Below are 24,834 nucleotides of genomic sequence, written 5' to 3' on the forward strand. Positions count from 1 at the left end.
AAGATAGAACACAGAAGATGAGCATCACATGAACAGTTCTAACGCCACCATCACAAACACATGGTGAGCAGATCTAGATTCTCTGTGTCCCAGTGTGAACCAGAACCAGAGAAACAAACCTTCATCACAGCTTGATAATGAAAACCCCCCGACACACACACACTCAGTGAAATATCAGGAGGGTTCCCGCACACTCACCCACTCCACTGTCACATGTCCATGTGTGAACAGCGAAGCTCCTGAGAAGAGTCAGTGTCTCTGTCTGTTTACATCAGTGTCATTAAAGTTGGATCAGTAACAAGGTCACAAAGGTGAAGCTACACCATCGGTCAAGTGTTTGAGTTTCCTGGTTCTCGGAGTGAACAGTTTCTATGACATCATCAGTTCAGGACCTGATCCAGAACTATAGACTTTATCAAAGAGGAACGTTTCTAGTTAAACTTTACATGTAGAGATGGTGTCTGACTCTAGAACCCAGAGTGGGAGCTGGTTCCACAGGAGAGGAGCCTGGTAGCTGAAGGTTCTACCTCCTGTTCTCCTCTTGACTCTAGATCCCAGAGTGGGAGCTGGTTCCACAGGAGAGGAGCCTGGTAGCTGGAGGTTCTACCTCCTGTTCTCCTCTTACAGACTCAAGAACCCAGAGTGGGAGCTGGTTCCACAGGAGAGGAGCCTGGTAGCTGGAGGTTCTACCTCCTGTTCTCCTCTTACAGACTCTAGAACCCAGAGTGGGAGCTGGTTCCACAGGAGAGGAGCCTGGTAGCTGAAGGTTCTACCTCCTGTTCTCCTCTTGACTCTAGATCCCAGAGTGGGAGCTGGTTCCACAGGAGAGGAGCCTGGTAGCTGAACGTCTACCTCCTGTTCTCCTCTTACAGACTCTAGAACCCAGAGTGGGAGCTGGTTCCACAGGAGAGGAGCCTGGTAGCTGGAGGTTCTACCTCCTGTTCTCCTCTTACAGACTCTAGAACCCAGAGTGGAAGCTGGTTCCACAGAAGAGGAGCCTGGTAGCTGAAGGTTCTACCTCCTGTTCTCCTCTTACTGACTCTAGAACCACAGGAGAACCTGTGTTTTGGTAGTGAACTGATCTTTCTGGATAATGAGGTGTTATCAGCTCTTTGACGTATGAAGGTTTGATTGTTAAGGTTTTAAATGTGAGGAGCAGGATCTTGATATTCTGGATTTTACAGGGAGCCGATGTAGAGAAGACAGGAGTAATAAGATCTGTCCTTCTAGTTCCTGTCAGCACTCTGCTGCAGCACTTTGACCAACTGGAGACTCTTCACAGACTTCCTGTGACGTCCTGATGATAAAGAGTTACAGTAATCTAGTCTAGAGGGAACTCAGCTTGTTAAACATCACTCGGCTCATTAAAATCCAGAGTCTGCATCAGGATCCTGGAGAAGAAGAGAGAAAAGACAGGAGGATGAAACCAAACTGAAATTTGATCTTTCACTGTCTCGTGTGTTTCACAGGTAGTTGTTGTGTTGTTGCAGGTGGACTGCAGGGTCGCAGGTCAGAGGTCACAGAGGTCAGAGGAGTGTGTGAGGCTCCACGCTTCATCAGACGACTGACTGACTTGAAGGTGATGGACGGCAGCAGAGTGACCATGACGGTGGAGCTGACTGGTACGAGCATGCTGTGTGTGTCTGTTTGTGTCTGTGTGTGTGCTTGTTAGCGGTGGTATTTCCTGTCAGACCTCCAGGGAGATGGTGGAGATGAGGACACATTTACAGTGGATGATTCCCAACACTTCATTTCCTATGTGTGTGTGTGTGTGTGTGTGTGTGTGAGAGACTGTCTACTAACATGGAAGGGCAGATCCCCCCCATCCAGAGAGTCGTCCCCCCTCAAAAATAAGCCATGATATATACACTCACCAGCCACTTTATAAGGTACATTAGAAACACTCTGGGAGCTGCTGCAACGAGCTGCCACTAGCACTGTCAGTCTGAACTTCAGCGAGTCACCTTCACCACGTCTAGGTGCCTAAATGCATTGAGTTGCTGCCTTGTGATTGGCTGATTAGCTATTTGTGTTAACAAGAGAGCTCCTCCTAGTGCTCCTGGTGCAGTGGGCCCTGGGTTCCTCCTGGTGCAGTTGACCTTGGGTTTCTCCTGGTGCAGTGGGCCCTGGGTTCCTCCTGGTGCAGTGGGCCCTGGGTTCCTCCTGGTGCAGTGGGCCCTGGGTTCCTCCTGGTGCAGTTGACCTTGGGTTTCTCCTGGTGCAGTGGGCCCTGGGTTCCTCCTGGTGCAGTTGACCTTGGGTTTCTCCTGGTGCAGTGGGCCCTGGGTTCCTCTTGATCCTGGAGGCGTTGATGCCTCACCCTCACGTTCCACTGACCTAAATCCAGTTCAGCACTTATGGGACGTTGCGCATCCGACACCACCAAGTCCGTCCACAGACTGTCCAGGAGCTCAGTGATGATCCCGGTCTGAGAGGAGATCCCCCAGGACTCCATCCTCTGACTAACAGGAGCATCATGTCGTTGTCAGGAGAACATCCAGGCATGAGGAGGCCACACCCGCTGTGGTCAGTTTGTTACTGGGATGTTCAGTGTGGTTCGAATCCAGCCTCACTGGGTCCATGGTTTAAGTTTCCATTGATCGTCATTTTGTTTTATACAATGTTCATCAGTAAAGACTTCATGCTTGAATCATTCATCAAGATCTGATGTAACTTCATGTTTCTGAGCAGTTTATATATGAAACATTGACCTTCCAATTAGTGGACGACCTCCTGAGCCACTGGTTCGTTTAAAGTCAGTGAGCAGCATGAGTGTGTGTGTGTGTGTGTGTCTGTGTGTGTGTGTGTGTGTGTGTGTGTGTTACATAATGATTTTCCACAGAGGGTTTTCTCCATATAAGCTGTGAGGTTCAGGATCCTCAGGACATCCATAGTGGTCGGACTCTATCAATTAGAATTCAACACAATTGGATTAACTTATTTGACTTTGAGGACTGATAGTTTATTGATTGATGAGTATTGATTGATATTGGCTGTGGTCGTCAGGTCACCCCCCTCCAGAAGTGGTGTGGCTCCATGACGGACAGGAAGTGGCAGAGTCGGAGGACTTCCAGCTTGTCAGGGAGGAGAACCGCTTCACTCTGCTGATCAAGGAGGTTTTCCCTGAGGATACGGGCACGTACAGCGTCCAGGCCTGGAACCAGCATGGAGACGACTCCACACAGGCCCACCTCACTGTGGAGGGTCAGTCACACCACAGATCTGCTGTTTACATTTATTTAACGTCTCAGTCACACACTTCACACAGAAAATGCATTGACAGCTAGTTTCCCTCTGATTTTATTATTGGTTTGTTGTTGTGACAGAACCTCGGAACGGTGTCCAACCATGGTTCATCACCAAACCCAAACCAGTGAGCGCCACTGTGGGTCAAAACGTCCTCCTGTCGTGTGCCATCACTGGAGACCCTTTTCCCCACTACACCTGGACCAGAGCGCACCTGAGCCGACCTCTGACCTCAGGAGATGACTACGAGCTGCTGCAGAAAGAGGACGTCATCTCGCTGCTGATCAGGTCGATCATTTAAACCCAAACAAGACGCTGTCTGGTGTTTCCAAATCTACATGGACCTAATCTCCATCTGATCCTGTGTGTCCTTCTTCTTGTTCCTCAGGAGAGTGAAGAAACATCATGCTGGAGATTATGTGATCAGCCTGAGGTGAGACACAAGCTGAGGACTCCATGAACAGAAGCATAAACAGCAGCAGTCCGTTGTTGACATGTTGAAATAATCCGGAGGTTGACGGTATAGAGGATTAAACACCACCCCTCCCCCACACAGAAATCCACCCATAATCTATTCATCAACTCTGCACAGGAAGCTGTCGTCACTTCAGCTCAGACTCACCACAGTCTTTTCACTCTTCATGCTGGTAGAGGAGTTTATTATATCTATTGTAAAGGTTCGAATATTAGTGTCCGGAAACGTTTCTGTTACTGAGGAAGAAATGTATGATTCATTTATTTCATGTCAGAAGAAATTAATAATAAATGTCTTTATTATCTGAAGACCAGGAGATTCTAGATGTTTTTGTAAACGCCCCCAGACAATCTCCTGCTGCTTCTTCACATGAGAAACACTAACGACACAAAATGTCTTGACAATATTTTACATTTTATGTCATTAGTGATTGTCTGGGGGCGTCGGCCCTCATCACCAAAACATCTAGAATCTCCTCGTCTTTCCAGGTTGACGTCTTCTACATGTACGGCTCCTCTTCTTCATCCTGAGACATTTGTGTTCTTCAGTTCCACGTCCGTCACGTGTTAGAAACCTCAGAGACACGTCCACTCGCTCACTGAGAAGGTTCCAGATGTTTTCTCACATGAACTCACTCTGACATTTTACAGATGTTTTACTAGCTGCAGGAGAAGATCCAGAACATGTCCAGAGACACTGACTCAGACATTTGTCCTCACACACAGAACATGTGAGGAACACGTCTGAGAACGTCATGTTTCTCTGCTCTGGCCCCTGTGGACGTGTGATACTCTGACACTGAGACGTAAAATAACTTGATCAAACCGATGTTTCCAAAGTCATGAAGAAAAATATTACAACAAAAATACAAATGTGTTCCTGTCTCTCTCTCCCCACCTGTCTGTCTGTCAGGAACCCTGTTGGTGTGTGTGTGTCTGTGACCAGTCTGTGTGTCGCTGATGGAGAGACAGAAAGGACGAGAGGAGGAGAGGACAACAGGTAAGAACGGATCGCCTGAACTTTTATCTTCTCTTTTAATGTTTTTCCATTCATCTGTCCTACATTCAGACATTCTCTCTTCTTTAATCCGTCTTCGTCCTCTGAACCAATCAGAGCCGGTTTCATGTTTACACAAAAAAAGCTGTTTGTTTCAAAGTCAGGTTTTACACTGTAAAAAAAACCTCCTCAGAATGAAGACGAGTCAAAGTCACTGAGGAAGGAGGAGTGTGTGTGTGTGTGTGTGTGTGTGTGTGTGTGTGTGTGTGTGTCTGTGTGTGTGTGTGTGTGTGTCTGTCTGTGTGTGTGTGTGTGGGGGGGGGGGTCAGATCTGGGTGTATGTCCTAATAAGGACAGTAGAGTCACTTGTGATGTAACTTGGACATTTTGAGTCGAGGTCCATTTCCTAACCCCCCCCCTCTTTCCCCCCAGATGTAGGGGGGAGGAGCTTGTCCTCTTGATCTGGGGGCTTTAACCCGGCTCTGTTTACTCTCTCTCTCTTTCTATCTGTGTCTGTGCTCGTTCACCCAGCCCTGTAGCAGCAGGAGGAGGAGGAGCAGCTGGTGGGATCGCTGCATTGAGAGGAGTTTCCAGAGGAGGAGTGGAGCCCAGAGGCAGCAGCACAGGTGGTGTCAGTCGGCAGGAGGCCAACCAGGAGCAGAAGGAGAACGAGCCTCTCCTGCACCTGCACAAGGAGGAGAAGAAGGAGGCCGACCAGGACCGTCCCACCGCTGCTCCCCGTGGCCTCCTCAGACACTGTGTGGACACCAGGGAGCGTGGTGAAGAGGAGCTGCGACAGAGGGAGGCTCAGCAGCTGGACTTCCGCTCGCTGCTGGGACGCCAAGCTTTTGACACCAAAAACAACCAGGGAGAGGAGCCAAGGGAGGCCGGCCTCACCGCTGCTGAGCACCACCACCACCAGATGGATTTTAAGGCCAACCTCAAGGGGGTCAAACCCAAGACGGAGGAGGAACGCAAGGTGAACTCCCCGCAGCAGGTTGATTTCCGTGCTGTACTGGGTAAGAAAGGCACCAATGGCAACAAACTAGCTGAGACACCTGAAAAGGACACCACCGACTTCAGGTCTGCTCTCGCCAACAAGAAGAAGCCTGCCAGCCCTGAGAAGAACGGGGAGAGTGGGAAGACAGCGGTGAACAACTGTGTGGACGGAGCGATTAATGAGAAGAGGAGCTGCGGAGGAGGGAAGGCACTGGAGTTTGTGGAGAAACTGAATGATGTGACAGTGGTGGACGGACAGCGCCTCCGGCTTCAGTGTCGAATCGCTGCCTCCACCTCTGACCCCACAGGTGTCACCGTCACCTGGACACTGGACGGGAAGGTCATCAAGCCGTCAAAGTTCATCCTACTCGCCAACGAAGGTCAGAGTTCATACACTTGTGTCTCCATGACAGTGACCAAACTTAAACTTGACCTAAACTAAATTATACTTAGAAACTTCTATCTAAAACTTCTATATTAAACTTCTATCTAAAACTTCTATATTAAACTTCTATATTAAACTTTTATATAAAACTTTTATATTAAACTTCTATATTAAACTTCTATATAAAACTTTTATATTAAACTTCTATATAAAACGTATATATAAAACTTCTATAGAAAACAGGCCTTAAACAGTATCAACTGACCCACTGAGGACTTTTCGTCCCATAATGTGAATGTGTAAACAGTTAGGTCCCCAGAATGAGAGTAAGACCACACACACACACACACCTGCTGTGTGTGATTAGAAAACCGACCCGTGACCCCGACATGTTTGTTGTGTGTAGAGATAAAGTGTGAGTTTGTTGTGTGTAGTTTTATAAAGAAACAACTGTTCAGACTCTATTAATAGAAAACAGATCTGAGACAATAGAGACAGGATGTGTGAGCAGCTCTGGTATTTCATATGGGAACAGATCACTTTACACAGGACACACACACACATAACCACACTTGTGAGGACCCTGCTGATCTTAAAGGAACATTCCTCCAGTTTCTAGAGCAGAAATAAAGAAGCATCATGATTTCATCTGTAATTGTTCAGACTTCTTCTCTCAGCTGCTGTTTGAGTTTCATGTTATTTTACTTTGAGAATCAACTTCATGTAGTTTCATCTCTATCTCCCCCTGGTGTCTGGCTGCAGTATAGGTCATAAACCCTCCTCCTCCATGTTAGCAGATGGGACATGGACTACAAAATCAGAGCAGACGTTAAATAAATGTTTGTCCAAGATGTTTCTGTCACTTCAGCTCGTTCTTATCTCACTGATGTTTGTTCATTTGTTCAAGTGTTTCTGATCAGTTTGGTTTTAATTAGTTATTTAATGATATAAAAACAGGCGGAGACGTCATGATTGACAGCTGACACTGACTCAGGATTGGTCAAAGACATGTGTGGGCGGCTCCACTCCACGAAAGCTACTGCACAGACTCTGACCGACAATATACAGTCACTGCTCATCTTTATATCCAGTTAGTAAACGCATCATGTGAATGTCCTCACTAAAGGTCAGAGGTCACTGAGATGTCTTCAGACAGCTGTAGCCTCACAGCTGTGGATGTTGTGTTAACATTGTGTTGTTGTGTTGCAGGAGGCCTGTGCTCTCTGACCATAGACAAAGCTCTGCCGGAGGATGAAGGTCAGTACAGGTGCAGAGTTGAAAGTTCAGCAGGACGAGCTGAGAGCTGCTGCATGGTGCTGGTTGATGGTAAGAACATCCCATAATATATACAAAGATCATTTATTTATACATGACAACAGAATAACACAGGAAGAGGAAATGTCTTTTTTAATGTAACTTTGAAAACGTCAAACATTCAGTTATTACTGATCTGGGACTTAATGAACATTAAATATTCTCAGTGTAACTTCCGTTTTTTCACAGTTTGAGTTGAGCTCTGACGTCATCATTGAGAAACTCCCTGAATAAATAGGACATTTTAATTTGACATGTTACAATTTTTCCAATTTTGGAAATTATGTTTTTTTAAAATCTTTGATTCAGTTGTGAACTCGTCTTTTAAGCTCTAGAAAAGTTAGTTTGGATGTTTTTTACCTCTGATATGTTGTTTTGATAGAAGAAATGTACAAACTTCTCTCCTTCATCTAGTTTTTCTCTTTGTTCACATCAAATATGAAGCTTTGTCTCGATCTGTTCTTGTTCAACACGTCCTCTAGTTTAACACAGAGTGAAGTTCTGATCTGTTCACGTCTGAGAGAAGCTCAGATTCCTGCGTCCGCTCCCAGTTTCCTGTAATTAGACCCAAGATTTAATGAAGTTGCTTTTCCCTGAAGAGGGTCCAGAGGGGGGGGGGTCTCTCATCACATGTGTCTCTCTCTTCACATGTGTCTCTCATCACATGTGTCTCTCTCATCACATGTGTCTCTGTCTTCACATGTCTCTCTCATCACATGTGTCTCTCTCTCATCACATGTCTCTCTGTCTTCACATGTGTCTCTCTCTCATCACATGTGTCTCTCTCTCATCACATGTGTCTCTCATCACATGTGTCTCTCTCTTCACATGTCTCTCTCTTCACATGTCTCTCTCTTCACATGTGTCTCTCTCTCTTCACATGTCTCTCTCTTCACATGTCTCTCTCTTCACATGTCTCTCTCTTCACATGTCTCTCTCTTCACATGTGTCTCTCTCTCTTCACATGTCTCTCTCTTCACATGTCTCTCTCTTCACATGTGTCTCTCTCTCTTCACATGTGTCTCTCTCTTCACATGTCTCTCTCATCACATGTGTCTCTCTCTCTTCACATGTGTCTCTCTCTTCACATGTGTCTCTCATCACATGTGTCTCTCATCACATGTGTCTCTCTCATCACATGTGTCTCTCTCTTCACATGTGTCTCTCATCACATGTGTCTCTCATCACATGTGTCTCTCATCACATGTGTCTCTCTCATCACATGTGTCTCTCTCTTCACATGTCTCTCTCATCACATGTGTCTCTCATCACATGTGTCTCTCTCTCATCACATGTGTCTCTCATCACATGTGTCTCTCTCATCACATGTGTCTCTCTCTCTTCACATGTCTCTCTGTCTCTTCACGTGTGTCTCTCTCATCACATGTGTCTCTCTCTTCACATGTGTCTCTCTCATCACATGTGTCTCTCTGTCTCTTCACATGTGTCTCTCTCTTCACATGTCTCTCTCTTCACATGTCTCTCTCTTCACATGTCTCTCTCTTCACATGTCTCTCTCATCACATGTGTCTCTCTCTCTTCACATGTCTCTCTCTCTTAATATGTGTCTCTCTCTCATCACATGTGTCTCTCTCATCACATGTGTCTCTCTCTTCACATGTCTCTCTGTCTCTTCACGTGTGTCTCTCTCATCACATGTGTCTCTCTCTTCACATGTGTCTCTCTCTCATCACATGTGTCTCTCTGTCTCTTCACGTGTCTCTCTCTTCACATGTGTCTCTCTTCACATGTCTCTCTCATCACATGTCTCTCTGTCTCTTCACATGTCTCTCTCTCTTCACATGCCTCTCTGTCTCTTCACATGTGTCTCTCTCTCCACATGTCTCTCTCATCACATGTGTCTCTCTCTTCACATGTCTCTCTCATCACATGTCTCTCTCTTCACATGTGTCTCTCTCTCTCTTAACATGTGTCTCTCTCTCTCGCCCTCAGACCCGACAGAAAACTCTCCTGCAGACAAGAAGTCGAAGAAGTCCACTCCGACCTCAGAGAGTGAGTTTCCAAAATATGCAGCAGCAGCAGCCTCTTTCCTTTTGTCCCAATAAGGAGCTGCAGGCTGGGAGCACTGGTTCCCACACACACACAGCACAGACTCACACAGACACACACACAGGAACACACACACGCACAGAGAGACACTCACACACACACACACACTGGGGTCTATTTAAAGCGTGTGTGTGTGTGTGTGTGTGTGTGTGTGTGTGTGTGTGTATCATTGGAAACATCAGTTCATCACTGTCAGATTATTATTTCTACCTCCAGAACAGTAAACCACCACCGCTCTTTTTTCCACTTAAGACCACGTTTCCCATCAGCCCCCACCTCCGTCTGATGACCATCTCAACCTTTGTGACTCTGCAGGATGTTATCATTGATTTATCATTGATTTATCATTGATTGATTATTGATTGATTATTGATCACAGTTTGTTTTCAGATAAAAATAATGATAAAAATAAAATAATGTTTCTGGGTTATTGCTTGTTGATCATTGATGGTTGTAGCTGTGTTGTGATTGGTTGTAGCTGTGTTGTGATTGGCTGTAGCTGTGTTGTGATTGGTTGTAGCTGTGTTGTGATTGGCTGTAGCTGTGTTGTGATTGGTTGTAGCTGTGTTGTGATTGGCTGTAGCTGTGTTGTGATTGGCTGTAGCTGTGTTGTGATTGGTTGTAGCTGTGTTGTGATTGGTTGTAGCTGTGTTGGGTTGTTGTAACTGTGTTGTGATTGGTTGTAGCTGTGTTGTGATTGGTTGTAGCTGTGTTGGGTTGTTGTAACTGTGTTGTGATTGGTTGTAGCTGTGTTGTGATTGGCTGTAGTTGTGTTGTGATTGGCTGTAGTTGTGTTGTGATTGGCTGTAGCTGTGTTGTGATTGGCTGTAGCTGTGTTGTGATTGGTCTCATGTGTAAAAGCAGCAGAACTTTGGCCTGATTCGTGTTTTTCATGGATCTGAATTCGAGCTGTAACTGTCTCAGTGTGTGAGCTCTGTCTCAGGATCAGGGACCATCAACAATCTGAGGCATCGAACCGTCACACTCATTTAACTTGATGTTGTTCACACAGATGATCTTTAAACTAGTTTGAATCACAGCTGTGTCCCTGTTTAAAAACAATCAGACGTCTGGTTACACAGTTTTTAAAATACTTCTCCTGACTTGTTTATGTATTTATAAGTTATGTCACATGTCAAATGAATGTTTTCTAAACCCCTCCCCTTAATAGCAGCTGTCCAATCACAGCTTAGCAACAGAAAGTGCTGACAGCAGGTGTGTAGTGTTGCAGTTGTTCACCTGTTGAAGTGGTGGCGCTGTAGAGATACAGTCTGTCACTGAGTTTAGGGTTAGCATTCGTTTGTTGACACTGAGAGTTAGCATGTTTTTATCTAGCTATATGATGTTTTAGAAAAAGCTTAGCACATGCTAACTGAGGCTAATGTTTGCAGCTGTGTGGTGAGATATGGAATCAGTCAGGTCAACATGCTAATTCGCTAGCTAGCTAAAATGTTTCCAGGTGTCATTTCATTAGTTTCTGTTATAATGAGAAGCTGTTTTTTTACCTGCATCTGAAATGATGAAGTCATTGTTATAAACATTAAGGTCCAATCGTTAAGTGACGTAGCGTGATAAAACTTTACTGTTAGCTCACATGTTGGATAACAAATTAAGATGTTAGTCTGAAGGATCAATTAAAATCATGTCGTGAAACCAGAATGAATTTTAACATTTGCTTACGTGGTAGCATATATGGAGCGAACCCTGCGAGCTAGTACGGGCAGCCAACTCGAGCCGCGCTGCCCCAATCATGACATACATCATGTGACACACCTCATTCTCCACAATCATCTATTAGACACACCCACCTTATTAGGCAGCCTATTTAAGCAGAGAGACATTTCCCATCAACCCCTTTGCTCACACTGCTGCTGCAGTATCAGTACCAGTTGCTTCAGGCCCTCCACCACCCCAGCAACCACCTGTAGCCTCTCGGGGGGGGAGTTACAAGTATTTGCTCGTCACTCCCATCACATCTGTGTCATCACATCGGGGGAGTGATTGAGTCGGAGCCGAGACGCCAAACACAAACTATGTTCTAATGCTGCAAGAAACAGTCGACCGAGTGACTGAATTAGCCTCATGTACATGTGTTTCTAAATTATGTCATAAAACGAACCAACACTTGATTCTCACCTGTGCAGGTGTTTTAGCTGTTAGCTAGAATATTCGTGTTTATTCAATGTCAAAATGAAATATATTTACCTTTATCAGATATGAAACTTTGTCACTGAGGACAAAAGTTTAATGAATGAGTGAGTTAATAACTAAATGAATTAGTCTGTGTATAATGAAACTATCTAACACAGCAGTTCATCATTTAATATTTGAATAAAGAGACAATAATAAGAACATTTGATCGAATATTAATCATCAATAAATACTGCAAATTAAAACTAGATTAAAAACATGATTAATCAAGTTCAATCTTTTAATGATTAGAATAATAATTCACAAATATCTGCACATGAACAGGGATGATGATAAATAAAGAGTCGTAGCAGAGAAGATGAAGGCGTGTTTCAGTTTCAGAGGTAACTGGTATTTCAGCTCCTCCTGTGTTGGTCGTCTGCTGAGTTTTACCAACAGATCTGAGCTGACAGCCGAGGAATGATGCTCAGAGCTCTTCATGGCCCCTCGCCCACACTTCCTTTTAAGGCCTGGTTTCCCTGACTCGTCTCAGACTTTGTTTCACACCACAGAATAAAACCGTGTCCATTTAAGAGGCTGCTCGTCTTCAGGCTGAACGACCCTGTGGACACAAAGACTCAAAGAGTGTGATTGATAGAAGATGATTCAACAAACTCCCCCTTTTATCACACAGACACAAAGTGACGAGGAATGAGTCACGTTCACTCAAGTCTCCAGTTGTGTTTGCGTTTGCGACAGGTCGTCAGTGTTCATGTACAGAATCAGAAGAGAAATGTGCAGCTCAGCCAATCACAGAGCAGCTCACTCAGCCAGGTGCACTGCCCGGCTCGTCACAGGGACATAAATCCGCCGCTCTTTAAGCTGTTAGCACAATGCTTCAGTGACCTCTGACCTTTCCTTCAAACTAAAACATGATGTGAACTCTGACCATTTACCTGCGTCTGCTTCTTGCTGCTGATTGGCTCGTTTGTCACAGCCGACAAAACACCCAGCGCTTAAGATTGAAACTTGACTCTCCATGTATATTTAAATATCATCTGTGGTATGATCCACGATGCACACACACACAGAGACAGACTCACACACACAGACACAGACTCACACACACACACACACAGAGACAGACTCACACACACACAGACTCACTCACACACACAGAGACAGACTCACACACACACACAGACAGACTCACTCACACACACACACAGAGACAGACTCACACACACACAGACTCACTCACACACACAGAGACAGACTCACACACACACACAGACAGACACACACACACACACACACACACACACACACACACAGACTCACACACACACACAGACAGACACACACACACACAGACTCACTCACACACACACACAGACTCACACACAGACTCACACACACACACACACACACAGAGACAGACACACACACAGAGACAGACACACACACACACAGACAGACAGACAGACAGACAGACAGACAGACACACACACAGACTCACACACAGACTCACACACACACACACACACACACACACACACATATGCTGTAACATAACATTTTGTCCATATATGGTCATTAGAGACGCTCTCTGTCCACAGGAGTCATCACTCTGTCTCATATTTTCCTGCTGCCTCTGTGCATCACCAAGAAATGGTTGATTGATGATTGATTGATCGATCGAGGGATTGATAGGGTTTTCAGGTCATGACCTTCTCTGTAAAGAGCCTTGAGATAATGTGTGTTATGATTTGACACTATACAAATACAATTTAATAAAAAATTGAATAAGCTGCTGGGTTTTTGTTTCCATCAGGTGAAGCCAGGATAAAGAAACCAACTCCCAAGACTCCTCCAAAACAAGGTGACACACACACGCACAGTGAAAGTGTACAGAGATCATCATGGTGGAATCAACTGATTCAAAATGGATGAACTCACTGATTTTAAATGAAAACATTTATTTTAATTCATGTTTCACCTTCAGTTTATTTCATGTGACCTGAAGTTTGGTCCCAGAATGAAAAGAGCTGACGTCTCCTCCAGTCTCTTCTGTCTTCTGACTGATTATTGATTATTGCTGTGCATTGGCAGCTCTGCCTCCTCAGATCCTGCAGTTCCCTGAGGACATGAAGATCTTGGCAGGAGAGAAGGTGGAGATCCTCTGCAAGTTCTCTGGAGCTCCCCCCATCAACTGCACCTGGCTCAAGTTCAGGAAACCAGTGGGTCTCACACACACATGATTTTTATCTTTATCTTTGTGGAATCAACACCTGATAAACTACAAATCCCAGATGTTTCAGCTGCAGTGTGTGTGTGTGTGTGTGTCTCTGTGTGTGTGAATGTTCAGATCCAGGAGGGCTCGACCGACATCTCCATTGACAGCGGTGACGGCAGCACTAAACTGACCATCTCCAGCGGACAGCAGGAACACTGCGGCTGTTACACCATTGAGCTGAGGAACAGCTATGGCCTTCGACAGGCCGCCCTCAACCTCACCATCGTCGGTAAGTTGTTATCACTTGTTATCAGCGGTTATTAATGATTATTATCAATCGACATAATGTTATTAATGGTTAAAACCCCCTCAGATAAACCTGACCCTCCAGCGAAGGTCCCGGCGACCTCAGATATCCGGCGGTCCAGTCTGACCCTGTCGTGGTACGGGCCGACCTACGACGGCGGCAGCGCCGTTCAATCGTACAACCTGGAGATCTGGGATTCTGTGGAGCAGCAGTGGAAACACCTGGTGTCGTGTAACAGCACCTCCTACAACATCCAGGTGTGCAGCTGCTTTTACTCAACGTCACATTGTTGGTGAGGAAATATAATGTTTAAATAAAGTTTAGATAAAGTTTGTGTCATCTCCAGAACCTTCTTCCGGAGCGTCAATATAAGTTTCGTATTCGGGCGGAAAACATTTATGGTGTCGGCGAGCCGAGCGCAGAGTCCGAGCCCGTCACGGTCGGACTTGTGGACGACGGTCAGTAAAGTACACAAAGTAAAAATTAGGTTAAGCTAACAGCTGAGCTCGAGTCATTTGACTAAACTAACACTGCTGCTGTGTGATTGGACTGACAGAGAACCAGGACGAGGCGGAGGACGAGGATGAAGGTACCACTTCCTGTTTCCATTCACTCCTGATTAACACAACGAAAACATCACTATCACATGACATCATAACTTTAGATCACATGAAATGATGTCACACAAACTCAGAGAACCAATCGCAAGATGAAATTACTTCAGGTCACGTGACACGACAGTATCGTTGACCTCTGACCTCCGTGTGTGCTCAGACTCGGAGAAGGAGCCAGACTACAGAGACGTTAGCATCCGAACGGACGTGAAGGTGAAGGAGTTGTACGACGTGGAGGAGAGGCTGGGAACGTAAGGCTCCGCCCACTCACTCCTCACCCACAATGCAGCTGTTTCTATAAAAAACTATAACAGCAGCTTTAACCTGTTTTTTAAAATGTGTAAAAGGAAAAGTTTGGTTCATGCTAACACAGGTTAGCATGGTTTAAACTTTGTGTCGTGATGACATCACTACTGTTTGTGTTTTAGGGGAAAGTTTGGTCAAGTCTTCAAATTGGTAGAAAAAGCCACGAGGAAGGTTTGGGCAGGAAAGTTCATCAAAGCTTATTCAGCGAAGGACAAGGAGAACGTCCGGCAGGAGATCGGCATCATGAACAGCCTCCATCACCCCAAACTGGTCCAGTGTATCGACGCCTTCGAGGGCAAGTCCGACATCGTCATGGTGCTAGAGATGTACGTAGAGTTTTCTAAACATTCGTACTCACATTGATCTGTTGTTTGTTTGATGTTCAGAGAAATAAGAATAAGAATGTCTTTATTGTTATTAAACAGGGTCTACAATGAAATCATAGAGCCACGCCTTCACACAAACATACGTGTACAAAAACACAAAAAAATAAAAAAACATAGATCTGCTCATATTTTAGTTTCTGACAAAGACTGTGATCAAAGTAACACTGACGATGTCTCTGATGTGTTTCTTCTTTACTATTTGAGATGTTTTACTTTTGGAGATTTCTCTTTAAATGCTTATTCATTAGACTGATACTGGTCTGTGAGGTTTCTTTTTAATCTCGTCCACTCGGGTGCGTACGTATGTAGGATCTCTGGAGGTGAGTTGTTCGAGCGGATCATCGACGAGGACTTTGAGCTGACGGAGCGGGAGGTGATTAAATACATGCTGCAGATCATCGATGGAGTCAACTTCATCCACAAACAAGGCATCGTCCACCTCGACCTCAAACCTGAGAACATCATGTGTGTCAACAAAACCGGCAGCAAAATCAAACTCATCGACTTCGGCCTCGCCAGACGACTAGGTACCAACTTCCTGTCTCTTTGCGGTTATTGTGCCAATGTCAACAAGTGATTCATCAAATAATATTGGTCTCGTTGTTTTCCATCGTCGTCTGACTGCGATTTAAAAAGATCAATATCTTTGTTGATTTACAACAAATTGAAGAAACTTAGATGAAGTTTGAATTAAATACTGAAAGTGATTGAACATGTTGCTGAACCTGATGAAGACATTTCATCTTTGACTCTTTTTGTGTCGTGGACAGAAAATGCTGGAACTCTGAAGGTTCTGTTTGGGACCCCGGAGTTCGTTGCTCCTGAGGTAATCAACTATGAAGCCATCAGTTATCCCACCGACATGTGGAGTATAGGGGTCATCTGTTACATACTGTGAGTACTGTACTGATGCTAGCAGCATCACTCTATTTCATTCACCTCCATGTTGTTAGCTTAGCCTCACTTTAGTTTTGCTTCTTTACCTTAACTTAATTTTATTTAATAAACGTTAGCTTAGCTTATCTTTTGTTGGATTTATTTAGCTTGCTTCTTTTTCTTTAGTTCTCTTTACTTAAACATTGTTATCTGTTCTTTGTGTTATTTTTGCCTCTGATTGGCTTACTCTGAGTAGTATTAGCCAATCAGAGGCGTGAAAGAACCAGTTGGGATCAGTTTGCCCTGTGTTTGTCTTCTCAGGCTGAGCGGTCTGTCTCCCTTCATGGGCGACAGCGACAACGAGACTTTGTCCAACGTCACTTCGGCCTCCTGGGACTTTGAGGATGATGCCTTCGATGAAATCTCCGACACTGCCAAAGACTTCATCACCAGTCTGCTGAAGAAAGACATGAAGTAACGGACTCATGACACCAACTGTGGAAAAAAGTCACAAAACAAATGAGTCAAACATGTTGACCTGTTTTTGTCCATCAGAGCACGGCTGACCTGCGCTCAGTGTTTCGAACACCCGTGGCTGAAGCAGGACACCAACACCATGAAGGCCAAGAAGCTGTCGAAAGAGCGGATGAAGAAGTACATCCTGAGGAGGAAGTGGCAGGTAAACACGCAACATTCGTGTTGTTACAGGAAAACACTCTGAGGTGCTGTTTGTTTTACTGTCTCTTCTTCTGTGGTAGAAAACGGGTCATGCTGTGCGAGCCATTGGTCGCCTGTCATCCATGGCCATGATGGCTGGCGTCAGCGCCAAGAAGGGTTCACCCACTGAAGGTCTGAGCAGGCGGCTGTGTCCTCACATCTGCTATCAGATGATAAACTGAGAAACAAAACATTGTGTTCCGTCTCTTTTCAGAGGACAATCAGTTCCTGGAGTGTTTGGAGTACGAGCAGAAGACCGAGTGTAAACCCACTTTCAGCTCCGTCATCAAAGACGTGGAGGTGGTGGAGGGAAGCGCCGCTCGCTTCGACTGCAAGATAGAAGGTCACTGAATAATTATATATAATTATATCAGGTGTGAGCAGATGTTTCAGAGAACGAATGAAGAGAGCAGTAGATTTAAATCTAATCTAAATTGTAAATTTAGATTTAGATTTAGGGCATTGAGCAGATGCTTTTGTCCAAAGCTACATACAATAAGTACATTTGTCAAAAGAGAGAAACCACAACATATCACCGTCGATGGGGTAAAATGAAATATAGAAACAATTGTCAAGCCCTCATCTGAGGATCGTAACTGCTATTTGTGCATAAGTGCATAAGTTCTATGATTGAAGTGCTAACGAACAAACATGTGCATACAGGTTTTTTGGGGGGGGTTGGGAGGGAGTCATGCTATGCAGGGTCGAGGTGAAGTCTGAACAAATGAGTCTTGAGTCTATATAATACCACTACCACAGAATCTGATTGCAATTTGATTCTCTACCACAAGATGGCAGTGTTGGTTTCAGAGATATTTTAACTTCATCTATGGAGGAAGAGGAGACGAGTCATTGTCTTTATTTTGACAACTGGACTTTGTAAGGAAGTGTCCCCCTGATTGACAGTTCCATATTAAATCAGATGAACATGTCTTTGTTAACCAGCTACGTACCTCAAGCTTTTAAAGCAGCTGTAATTAAACCTCTGATAAAAAGATCCAGAGTCTGAGCTCATTACAGACCCACATCAAACCTTCATTTCTGAAATCCTAGAGGAAGCTGTTGCTAACCAGCTGTGTGACGACTCAGATAGAAACGTTTGTTGGAAAACTTTCAGTCAGGATGTGGAATCCATCACAGCACAGAGACAGCTGTTAAAAGTCACTGATGACCTTTTCATGGCCTCAGATGATGGACTTGTCTCTGTCCTCGTCCTGTTGGATCTGAGTGCAGCGTTTGACACCATAGATCATAAGATCACAGAGACTAGAACAACATGAAGGGATCAGAGGAACATCAGACTGGTTTCAATCATATTTATCAGATAGATTTCAATTTGTTAATGTCAACAATGACCCCCCCCCCCCATGCACATGCAAGTTAGTCATGGAGTTCCACAAGGTTCTGTCCTTGGACCGATACTCTTCACCTTATATATGCTCCTCTTAGGCAACATCATCAGAAAGCACCACAGACACTACCATTGTTACGCAGACGACACCCAGCTGTACATTTCTCTGAAGCCTGATGAATCTAATCACTTAGTTCAACTTCAGGAACGTCTCGAGAACATCAAGGCCTGGATGAGCCAGAACTTCTTACTTCTAATTCAGACTGAGGTCGTTGTAATTGACCCTAAACATCTCAGAGAATCACTGTCTGAACAGAGTCACCTTGGTGTCAGTTTGTCCTCCAGCTCCACTGTGAGGAACCTTGAGTTATGTTGGACCAGGACATTTGACCAACACATAGAACAAGTCTCTAGGACAGATTTCTTCCACCTGTGCAATATTAAGAACATGAGAAACATCCTGTCTCAGAAGGACGCTGAGAAACTCGTCCATTTGTTCTCTAGATTAGATTAACTCTTTATTATCAGGACGTCACAGGAAGTCTGTGAAAAGTCTCCAGTTGGTCAAAGTGCTGCAGCAGAGTGCTGACAGGAAGTAGAAGGACAGATCTTATTACTCCTGTCTTCTCTACATCGGCTCCCTGTAAAATCCAGAATATCAAGATCCTGCTCCTCACAGTTAAACCTTAACAATCAACCCTTCATACGTCAAAGAGCTGATAACACCTCATTATCCAGAAAGATCAGTTCACTACCAAAACACAGGTTCTCCTGTGGTTCTCTCCTGTGGTTCTCTCCTGTGGTTCTCTCCTGTGGACGATTTGGTCCGAACAAACCAAATCGTCATGATCGTTGCAGTTGCACAACATGAACATCTGTCCTCGTCTTCTCTGTGTCTCCAGGTTTCCCTGATCCAGAGGTGGTGTGGTACAAAGACGAGCAGCCAATCAAAGAGACCCGACACTTTCAGATCGACTACGATGAAGACGGAAACTGCAGTCTGGTCATTTCAGAGGTCAGAGGTCAAATGACTCACAGACACACACAAATACACACACTGTCCTTCACTTTAACTTCCGTCTTTATCTTCCCGCTCACATGACCTGAACGCCGCCGCCCAGATGTTACTGTGAACACGTGTGAGCTCGGCTCTGACGTCACATACTCACTGTTCTCCTGACATGAACCTGCAGGTGTCGGGCGACGATGACGCCAAGTACATGGTGAAGGCGGTGAACAGTCTGGGGGAGGCGACCTGCACTGCTGAACTGCTGGTGGAGGTGATGGCAGGAGAGGAAGAGGAGGAGGAGGAGGAGGAGGAGGAGGAGTAAAGAAGTGACAGTCTTAACTCCCACGGGAAGAGGAGGCGGAGCTCATCAGCTAGACGGCCTATCAGACCTAATCAGGAAAATAATGACCCATAAATGACAGGTTGTGATTGGAGGAGCAGGAGGGGGCGGGGTTTGACACACCAGGTTTCACTGTGGTTCTGACTGAAATCACTCACTGTTCACACGTTCATTAGAATAGAACTAGAACTCTGTTCACACGTTCATTAGAATAGAACCAGAACTCTGTTCACACCTTCATTAGAATAGAACCAGAACTCTGTTCACACGTTCATTAGAATAGAACCATAACACTGTTCACACCTTCATTAGAATAGAACCATAACACTGTTCACACCTTCATTAGAATAGAACCATAACACTGTTCACACGTTCATTAGAATAGAACCAGAACTCTGTTCACACCTTCATTAGAATAGAACCAGAACTCTGTTCACACGTTCATTAGAATAGAACCATAACACTGTTCACACCTTCATTAGAATAGAACCAGAACTCTGTTCACACCTTCATTAGAATAGAACCATGACACTGTTCACACGTTCATTAGAATAGAACCAGAACTCTGTTCACACCTTCATTAGAATAGAACCATAACACTGTTCACACCTTCATTAGAATAGAACCAGAACTCTGTTCACACCTTCATTAGAATAGAACCATAACACTGTTCATACGTTCATTAGAATAGAACTAGAACTCTGTTCACACCTTCATTAGAATAGAACTAGAACTCTGTTCACACCTTCATTAGAATAGAACCAGAACTCTGTTCATACGTTCATTAGAATAGAACTAGAACTCTGTTCACACCTTCATTAGAATAGAACCATGACACTGTTCACACGTTCATTAGAATAGAACCAGAACTCTGTTCACACCTTCATTAGAATAGAACCATAACACTGTTCACACCTTCATTAGAATAGAACCAGAACTCTGTTCACACCTTCATTAGAATAGAACCAGAACTCTGTTCATACGTTCATTAGAATAGAACTAGAACTCTGTTCACACCTTCATTACACATAGAACTAGAACTCTGTTCACACCTTCATTAGAATAGAACCATAACACTGTTCACACCTTCATAAGAATAGAACAAGAACACTGTTCACACCTTCATTAGAATAGAACTAGAACTCTGTTCATACGTTCATTAGAATAGAACCAGAACTCTGTTCACACCTTCATTAGAATAGAACTAGAACTCTGTTCATACGTTCATTAGAATAGAACTAGAACTCTGTTCACACCTTCATTAGAATAGAACTAGAACTCTGTTCATACGTTCATTAGAATAGAACTAGAACTCAGTCTTCTATAAAGAGAGAAAACACAGTGACACTTTCAGACACTGAGGATGTGATTGGTGCAGAATTATGACATAAAATATCCCACAGTAAATTTTAAACGTTTATTTCACACTTTTTATAAGTGACCATCGGTTTTGCAGCACTTTTCTTGATGCATTGTGGGAAACGATGAGTAACTATCGGGTATAAAAACCTTCATTAAACATTCGGACTGAACTACAAAATGTATTTAGTGATAAGTGAGTGATTTCAGACTGTGTGTCGTCATGGTAACTGTGACGTGACTGACAGGTGTGGTGTACAGGTGGACCAACACAGACGGAGAAACACCGCCCTCTGGTGGAGAGTCCCTCTTTAATCATGAGCATGTGCGGCGTCGTAGCAAGAATTTAAAATAAGTGTTAGCGCCAAAATTTACCAACGCAGAATCATTTTCCAGTCAGAATTTAGATTTGAGTTTTCTTCAGAGTCACAGGTGTGATTCCACCTGCACGGTGCTAAACTCCACCCACCTGAAACCTGAACCAACCCCGCCCCCTCACATTCACTTCTGTTCACTCATCTATTTCTTTCTTAAAGACCTTTAACGAACATGTCACCACTTTTATGGAACGTAAAACATTAGACAGAAACGTTACCATGAAGAACACGAGACATGTTTCGTTTGATTTTCTATTAAGAACAAACATTTAAAAACTGAAGACTTCACATTGACCTTTAAAATGTCTGATTAGAATCGTGCAGTTCAAAGAATTGTGGGAGTTGTAGTTGTTCTCTACGAACAAACGGACCTCTGGTGTTAAAGATTTGAAAGACTCGTGTTTCTGAGGAAACACGTTGATGAAGAGTCGTCAAACACATGATGCTCCTGTCGGACAGCTCGGAGGACATGGGACGGTTGCCATGGTTACAGACTGACGATAAATGACCCAGAGAAACGATGGTTCCTGTGAGTCTAGGTGAGGAAGAGGAGGGGTTGATGGAGGAATGATGAAGATGAACAGAGTCAGGTCACCGCAGAATAAAGACAAAGAACAACAGAAGCTAATCATGTTAGCACTGCAGCTAATACACTGGTAACATCTGAAGACCACGTGTTTGTGATAAACTACGACCGGATATTAAAAGGAACTAACGGAACTGAACTAAAAGCTCATCAGAGCAGCTGAGATGATAAAAATAGTTTTCAAGCGTCTGAATAAGAAAATAAAAAACATTTGCTACCTATTAGCAGATATCTGTCCAGAGCTAGTTGATAAAGAAGCATCAACTCTCTCGCAGCAGAAGTTTTAATCCATTTAAAAGTTTTAACAACAAAAATACATTTGTACAGAATTTGTAAGTCAAATCAGATCAAATCAATCAGATGCTCCCTGTGATGAGCTGCAAGTTAAAGTTCAGAGCACTAAGGTTCGTACGTTTGTTCAAGTGCGAGCTAGCAAACATTAGTTAAGTAGTCTTTACTGTAAAACTACTTTTATCCATTAGAGTAAACTTGTTGGTTGAACAACGAATAAACACGTGAATTAGTCAGCGTTAAAACGGATGTAGCCCTGAAGCTAACGTCAGATAGAGAGCTCACTAACTTTAGCTAATGTCACCCTGACTTTTCCCGAGGTTGAGATACTAACGTTTGTTAGCTGACGTTAGCACAGCAGCTAATTAACAGCTGTGAGGAGCAGGGGGTTTCTGGGTAATGTTGATGTGAGACGAAGATAAATTACAGCGAGGCGTTTGTGGCGAAGACTCAGCTGCTGACTTGAATGTTTTCAGCTGAGAACCGTTGACTCGTCAGTTTGTCTCTTAGCTTCTGTTTGAGCACTTTTCTTTTTGTCTCTTTGTAGTTAAACCAGAACCACGAAACAGCTAACAGCTAACAGCACATCTGCCTTACGACGTGAAACACTGACACTTTAAATGACGTCTGCTCAGAAGTGTTGGCTGTAAAATTCAGTTTATAATTGAATCATTTAAACTGAAGATCTCGAGATTCATCACCGAAAAACTTGTTCTCATTCATTCTAACGTCCCTGAAAAATACTGAAATCATGAGATCTGATCGTAGTTGTGATGATGAGATCTGATCATCCTGTAAATGATTGGATAAAGTCTATAATTACTATACGATGTCATCAGTGTCTCTGATAATGACGTCTTTATGTCCCTCTGTGTCAGGACGCTAAGATTAGATTGAAGAATCATTCTGAATATCTCAATGTGATAAATCACATTTGTTATTTCCTTCACATCTGACATGAAATTTTAAAGAATGTTTCTGGAACAGATTTGATTTAATCATCTCTTTTGATTAATTCTGTAAATTCAAAACTTAAGGGGTCTAAACTTGTCCCCTGCGTGTGTTGGGTAGAAACCAGACGTGATTTAAACGTGTGTGTGGCGTGTTAGCGTGTCATATCTACACTAATGTCCAAGTCGTATCTTTCAAAAATGTTTTTGTCACATTCCAGCAGTCTGTGCTTTAATCCATTTATTTAAAATCTTTTCAGGCTGATTCAGTTTTCAACCAAAAACCAAAGAAGCGTGTTCGAACATCACATGTGTGTGTTTGTGTGTGATCATCTGTTAACATACCTGGGCCTACTGTGTGTTTGATGGAAGATTTTTTTATTTTTAGACTTATTTAATGCACAGATTCATAATTATAATATTATCTTTTGTCTTGTTGAAGATTCAGCACTTAATTTGTCACAGTTATTACCCTCCCTACTAAACAACAGTGACTCACAGCGACTGATCTTGTGTTAGATGTATGTAGATTCTTTTATAGATATATATATATCAGTTTGATGAACCGCAGACGACATGTATGAGAACACTACGACTGTAGTTACTCACAGATACCAAATAAATTTTTATCACCAAACAAACTCACTGTGTGATGTCATCATATATATGTTATATAATATATATATTTATACGGTAAACAATGAAATATTTTCATGTTAATAAGACAGGCTGATAGATGAGGTGTGTGTGTGTGTGTGTGTGTGTGTGTGTGTGTGTGTGTGTGTGTGTGTGTGTGTGTGTGTGTGTGTGTGTGTGTGTGTGAGAGAGAGTCTCTAGTTTGTAAACAGGTGAAGCAGCTGGTCAGTTAATTAATGAGGTCACCTGAGATCAGCTCGTTAAGCAGCCTCATTAAGACGAGCAGCTCGTTAGTCCAAACAGTCTCAGGACAAACATGGTGACATCATCTCCATGTTGTTTATCACAGCTGGTCGTCTCTGTGACCTCTGACCCCTCGTACCTGTGGTTCAGTGCAGGAGAACGAGGACACCATGGCTGAAAGGTTCTAAGCAGAACCTTCTGACAGAGGTGGGAGACAGAAAGACTCACAAATGAACAACACAACAAACTGCTCTTCATGCTCATCACATGTTTAGCATTAGTTTGTCACTGTGATCCACCAACACAGCCACATGCTGTTTGTCGGGACAGTGCTCAGCTGTCAACCTTCACCTGCTGTCCCTGAGACAGCTCTTAAATAACATCTGTGGTTTGTTATAGAAACCATCAAACTAACTATAATACACAGCCACAGATTCACGTGTAAAGTATAAAATAATGACACACGATGGTTTGTCTTCAGACTGTATTTAAAGGTTAATGACAGATCAATGATTTAAATAGTTTGCATTATTAAAGCTTAACGTTACAGGTGAGGGGGCGGGGCTAAAGCCGTGTGTTGAACGTTCAGACTCAAACTCGTTAATGTCTCATTCACTTTTAAAAACTCAACCAGA

At 43.7% G+C, this 24,834-nt stretch overlaps 1 protein-coding gene across 2 annotated transcripts in view; it reads left to right on the plus strand.

The window, feature by feature from the left end:
* Positions 1 to 23,961, plus strand: part of mylka (myosin, light chain kinase a) — a 35,401-nt gene extending 11,440 nt beyond the window's left edge. The window contains exons 12-35 of one of the 2 annotated variants that reach the window (XM_069532638.1): positions 1,491 to 1,622; positions 3,007 to 3,204; positions 3,327 to 3,534; positions 3,635 to 3,679; positions 4,634 to 4,720; positions 5,249 to 6,096; positions 7,311 to 7,427; positions 9,369 to 9,428; positions 13,450 to 13,497; positions 13,728 to 13,855; positions 13,984 to 14,140; positions 14,225 to 14,415; positions 14,505 to 14,616; positions 14,715 to 14,747; positions 14,933 to 15,023; positions 15,201 to 15,404; positions 15,774 to 15,991; positions 16,235 to 16,358; positions 16,662 to 16,814; positions 16,896 to 17,019; positions 17,099 to 17,189; positions 17,272 to 17,400; positions 19,311 to 19,423; positions 19,602 to 23,961. In XM_069532638.1, the coding sequence (XP_069388739.1) occupies positions 1,491 to 1,622; positions 3,007 to 3,204; positions 3,327 to 3,534; positions 3,635 to 3,679; positions 4,634 to 4,720; positions 5,249 to 6,096; positions 7,311 to 7,427; positions 9,369 to 9,428; positions 13,450 to 13,497; positions 13,728 to 13,855; positions 13,984 to 14,140; positions 14,225 to 14,415; positions 14,505 to 14,616; positions 14,715 to 14,747; positions 14,933 to 15,023; positions 15,201 to 15,404; positions 15,774 to 15,991; positions 16,235 to 16,358; positions 16,662 to 16,814; positions 16,896 to 17,019; positions 17,099 to 17,189; positions 17,272 to 17,400; positions 19,311 to 19,423; positions 19,602 to 19,739 (3,749 nt within the window). In that variant the 3' untranslated portion in view covers positions 19,740 to 23,961. The remainder of the gene's footprint in view (positions 1 to 1,490; positions 1,623 to 3,006; positions 3,205 to 3,326; positions 3,535 to 3,634; positions 3,680 to 4,633; positions 4,721 to 5,248; positions 6,097 to 7,310; positions 7,428 to 9,368; positions 9,429 to 13,449; positions 13,498 to 13,727; positions 13,856 to 13,983; positions 14,141 to 14,224; positions 14,416 to 14,504; positions 14,617 to 14,714; positions 14,748 to 14,932; positions 15,024 to 15,200; positions 15,405 to 15,773; positions 15,992 to 16,234; positions 16,359 to 16,661; positions 16,815 to 16,895; positions 17,020 to 17,098; positions 17,190 to 17,271; positions 17,401 to 19,310; positions 19,424 to 19,601) is intronic. The other variant, XM_069532639.1, reaches the window with a different exon arrangement.
* Positions 23,962 to 24,834: the final 873 nt, after the last annotated feature.

Source organism: Paralichthys olivaceus, chromosome 10 (genome assembly GCF_024713975.1).
Source record: "Paralichthys olivaceus isolate ysfri-2021 chromosome 10, ASM2471397v2, whole genome shotgun sequence".
In the NCBI taxonomy this organism is placed as follows: domain Eukaryota; kingdom Metazoa; phylum Chordata; class Actinopteri; order Pleuronectiformes; family Paralichthyidae; genus Paralichthys; species Paralichthys olivaceus.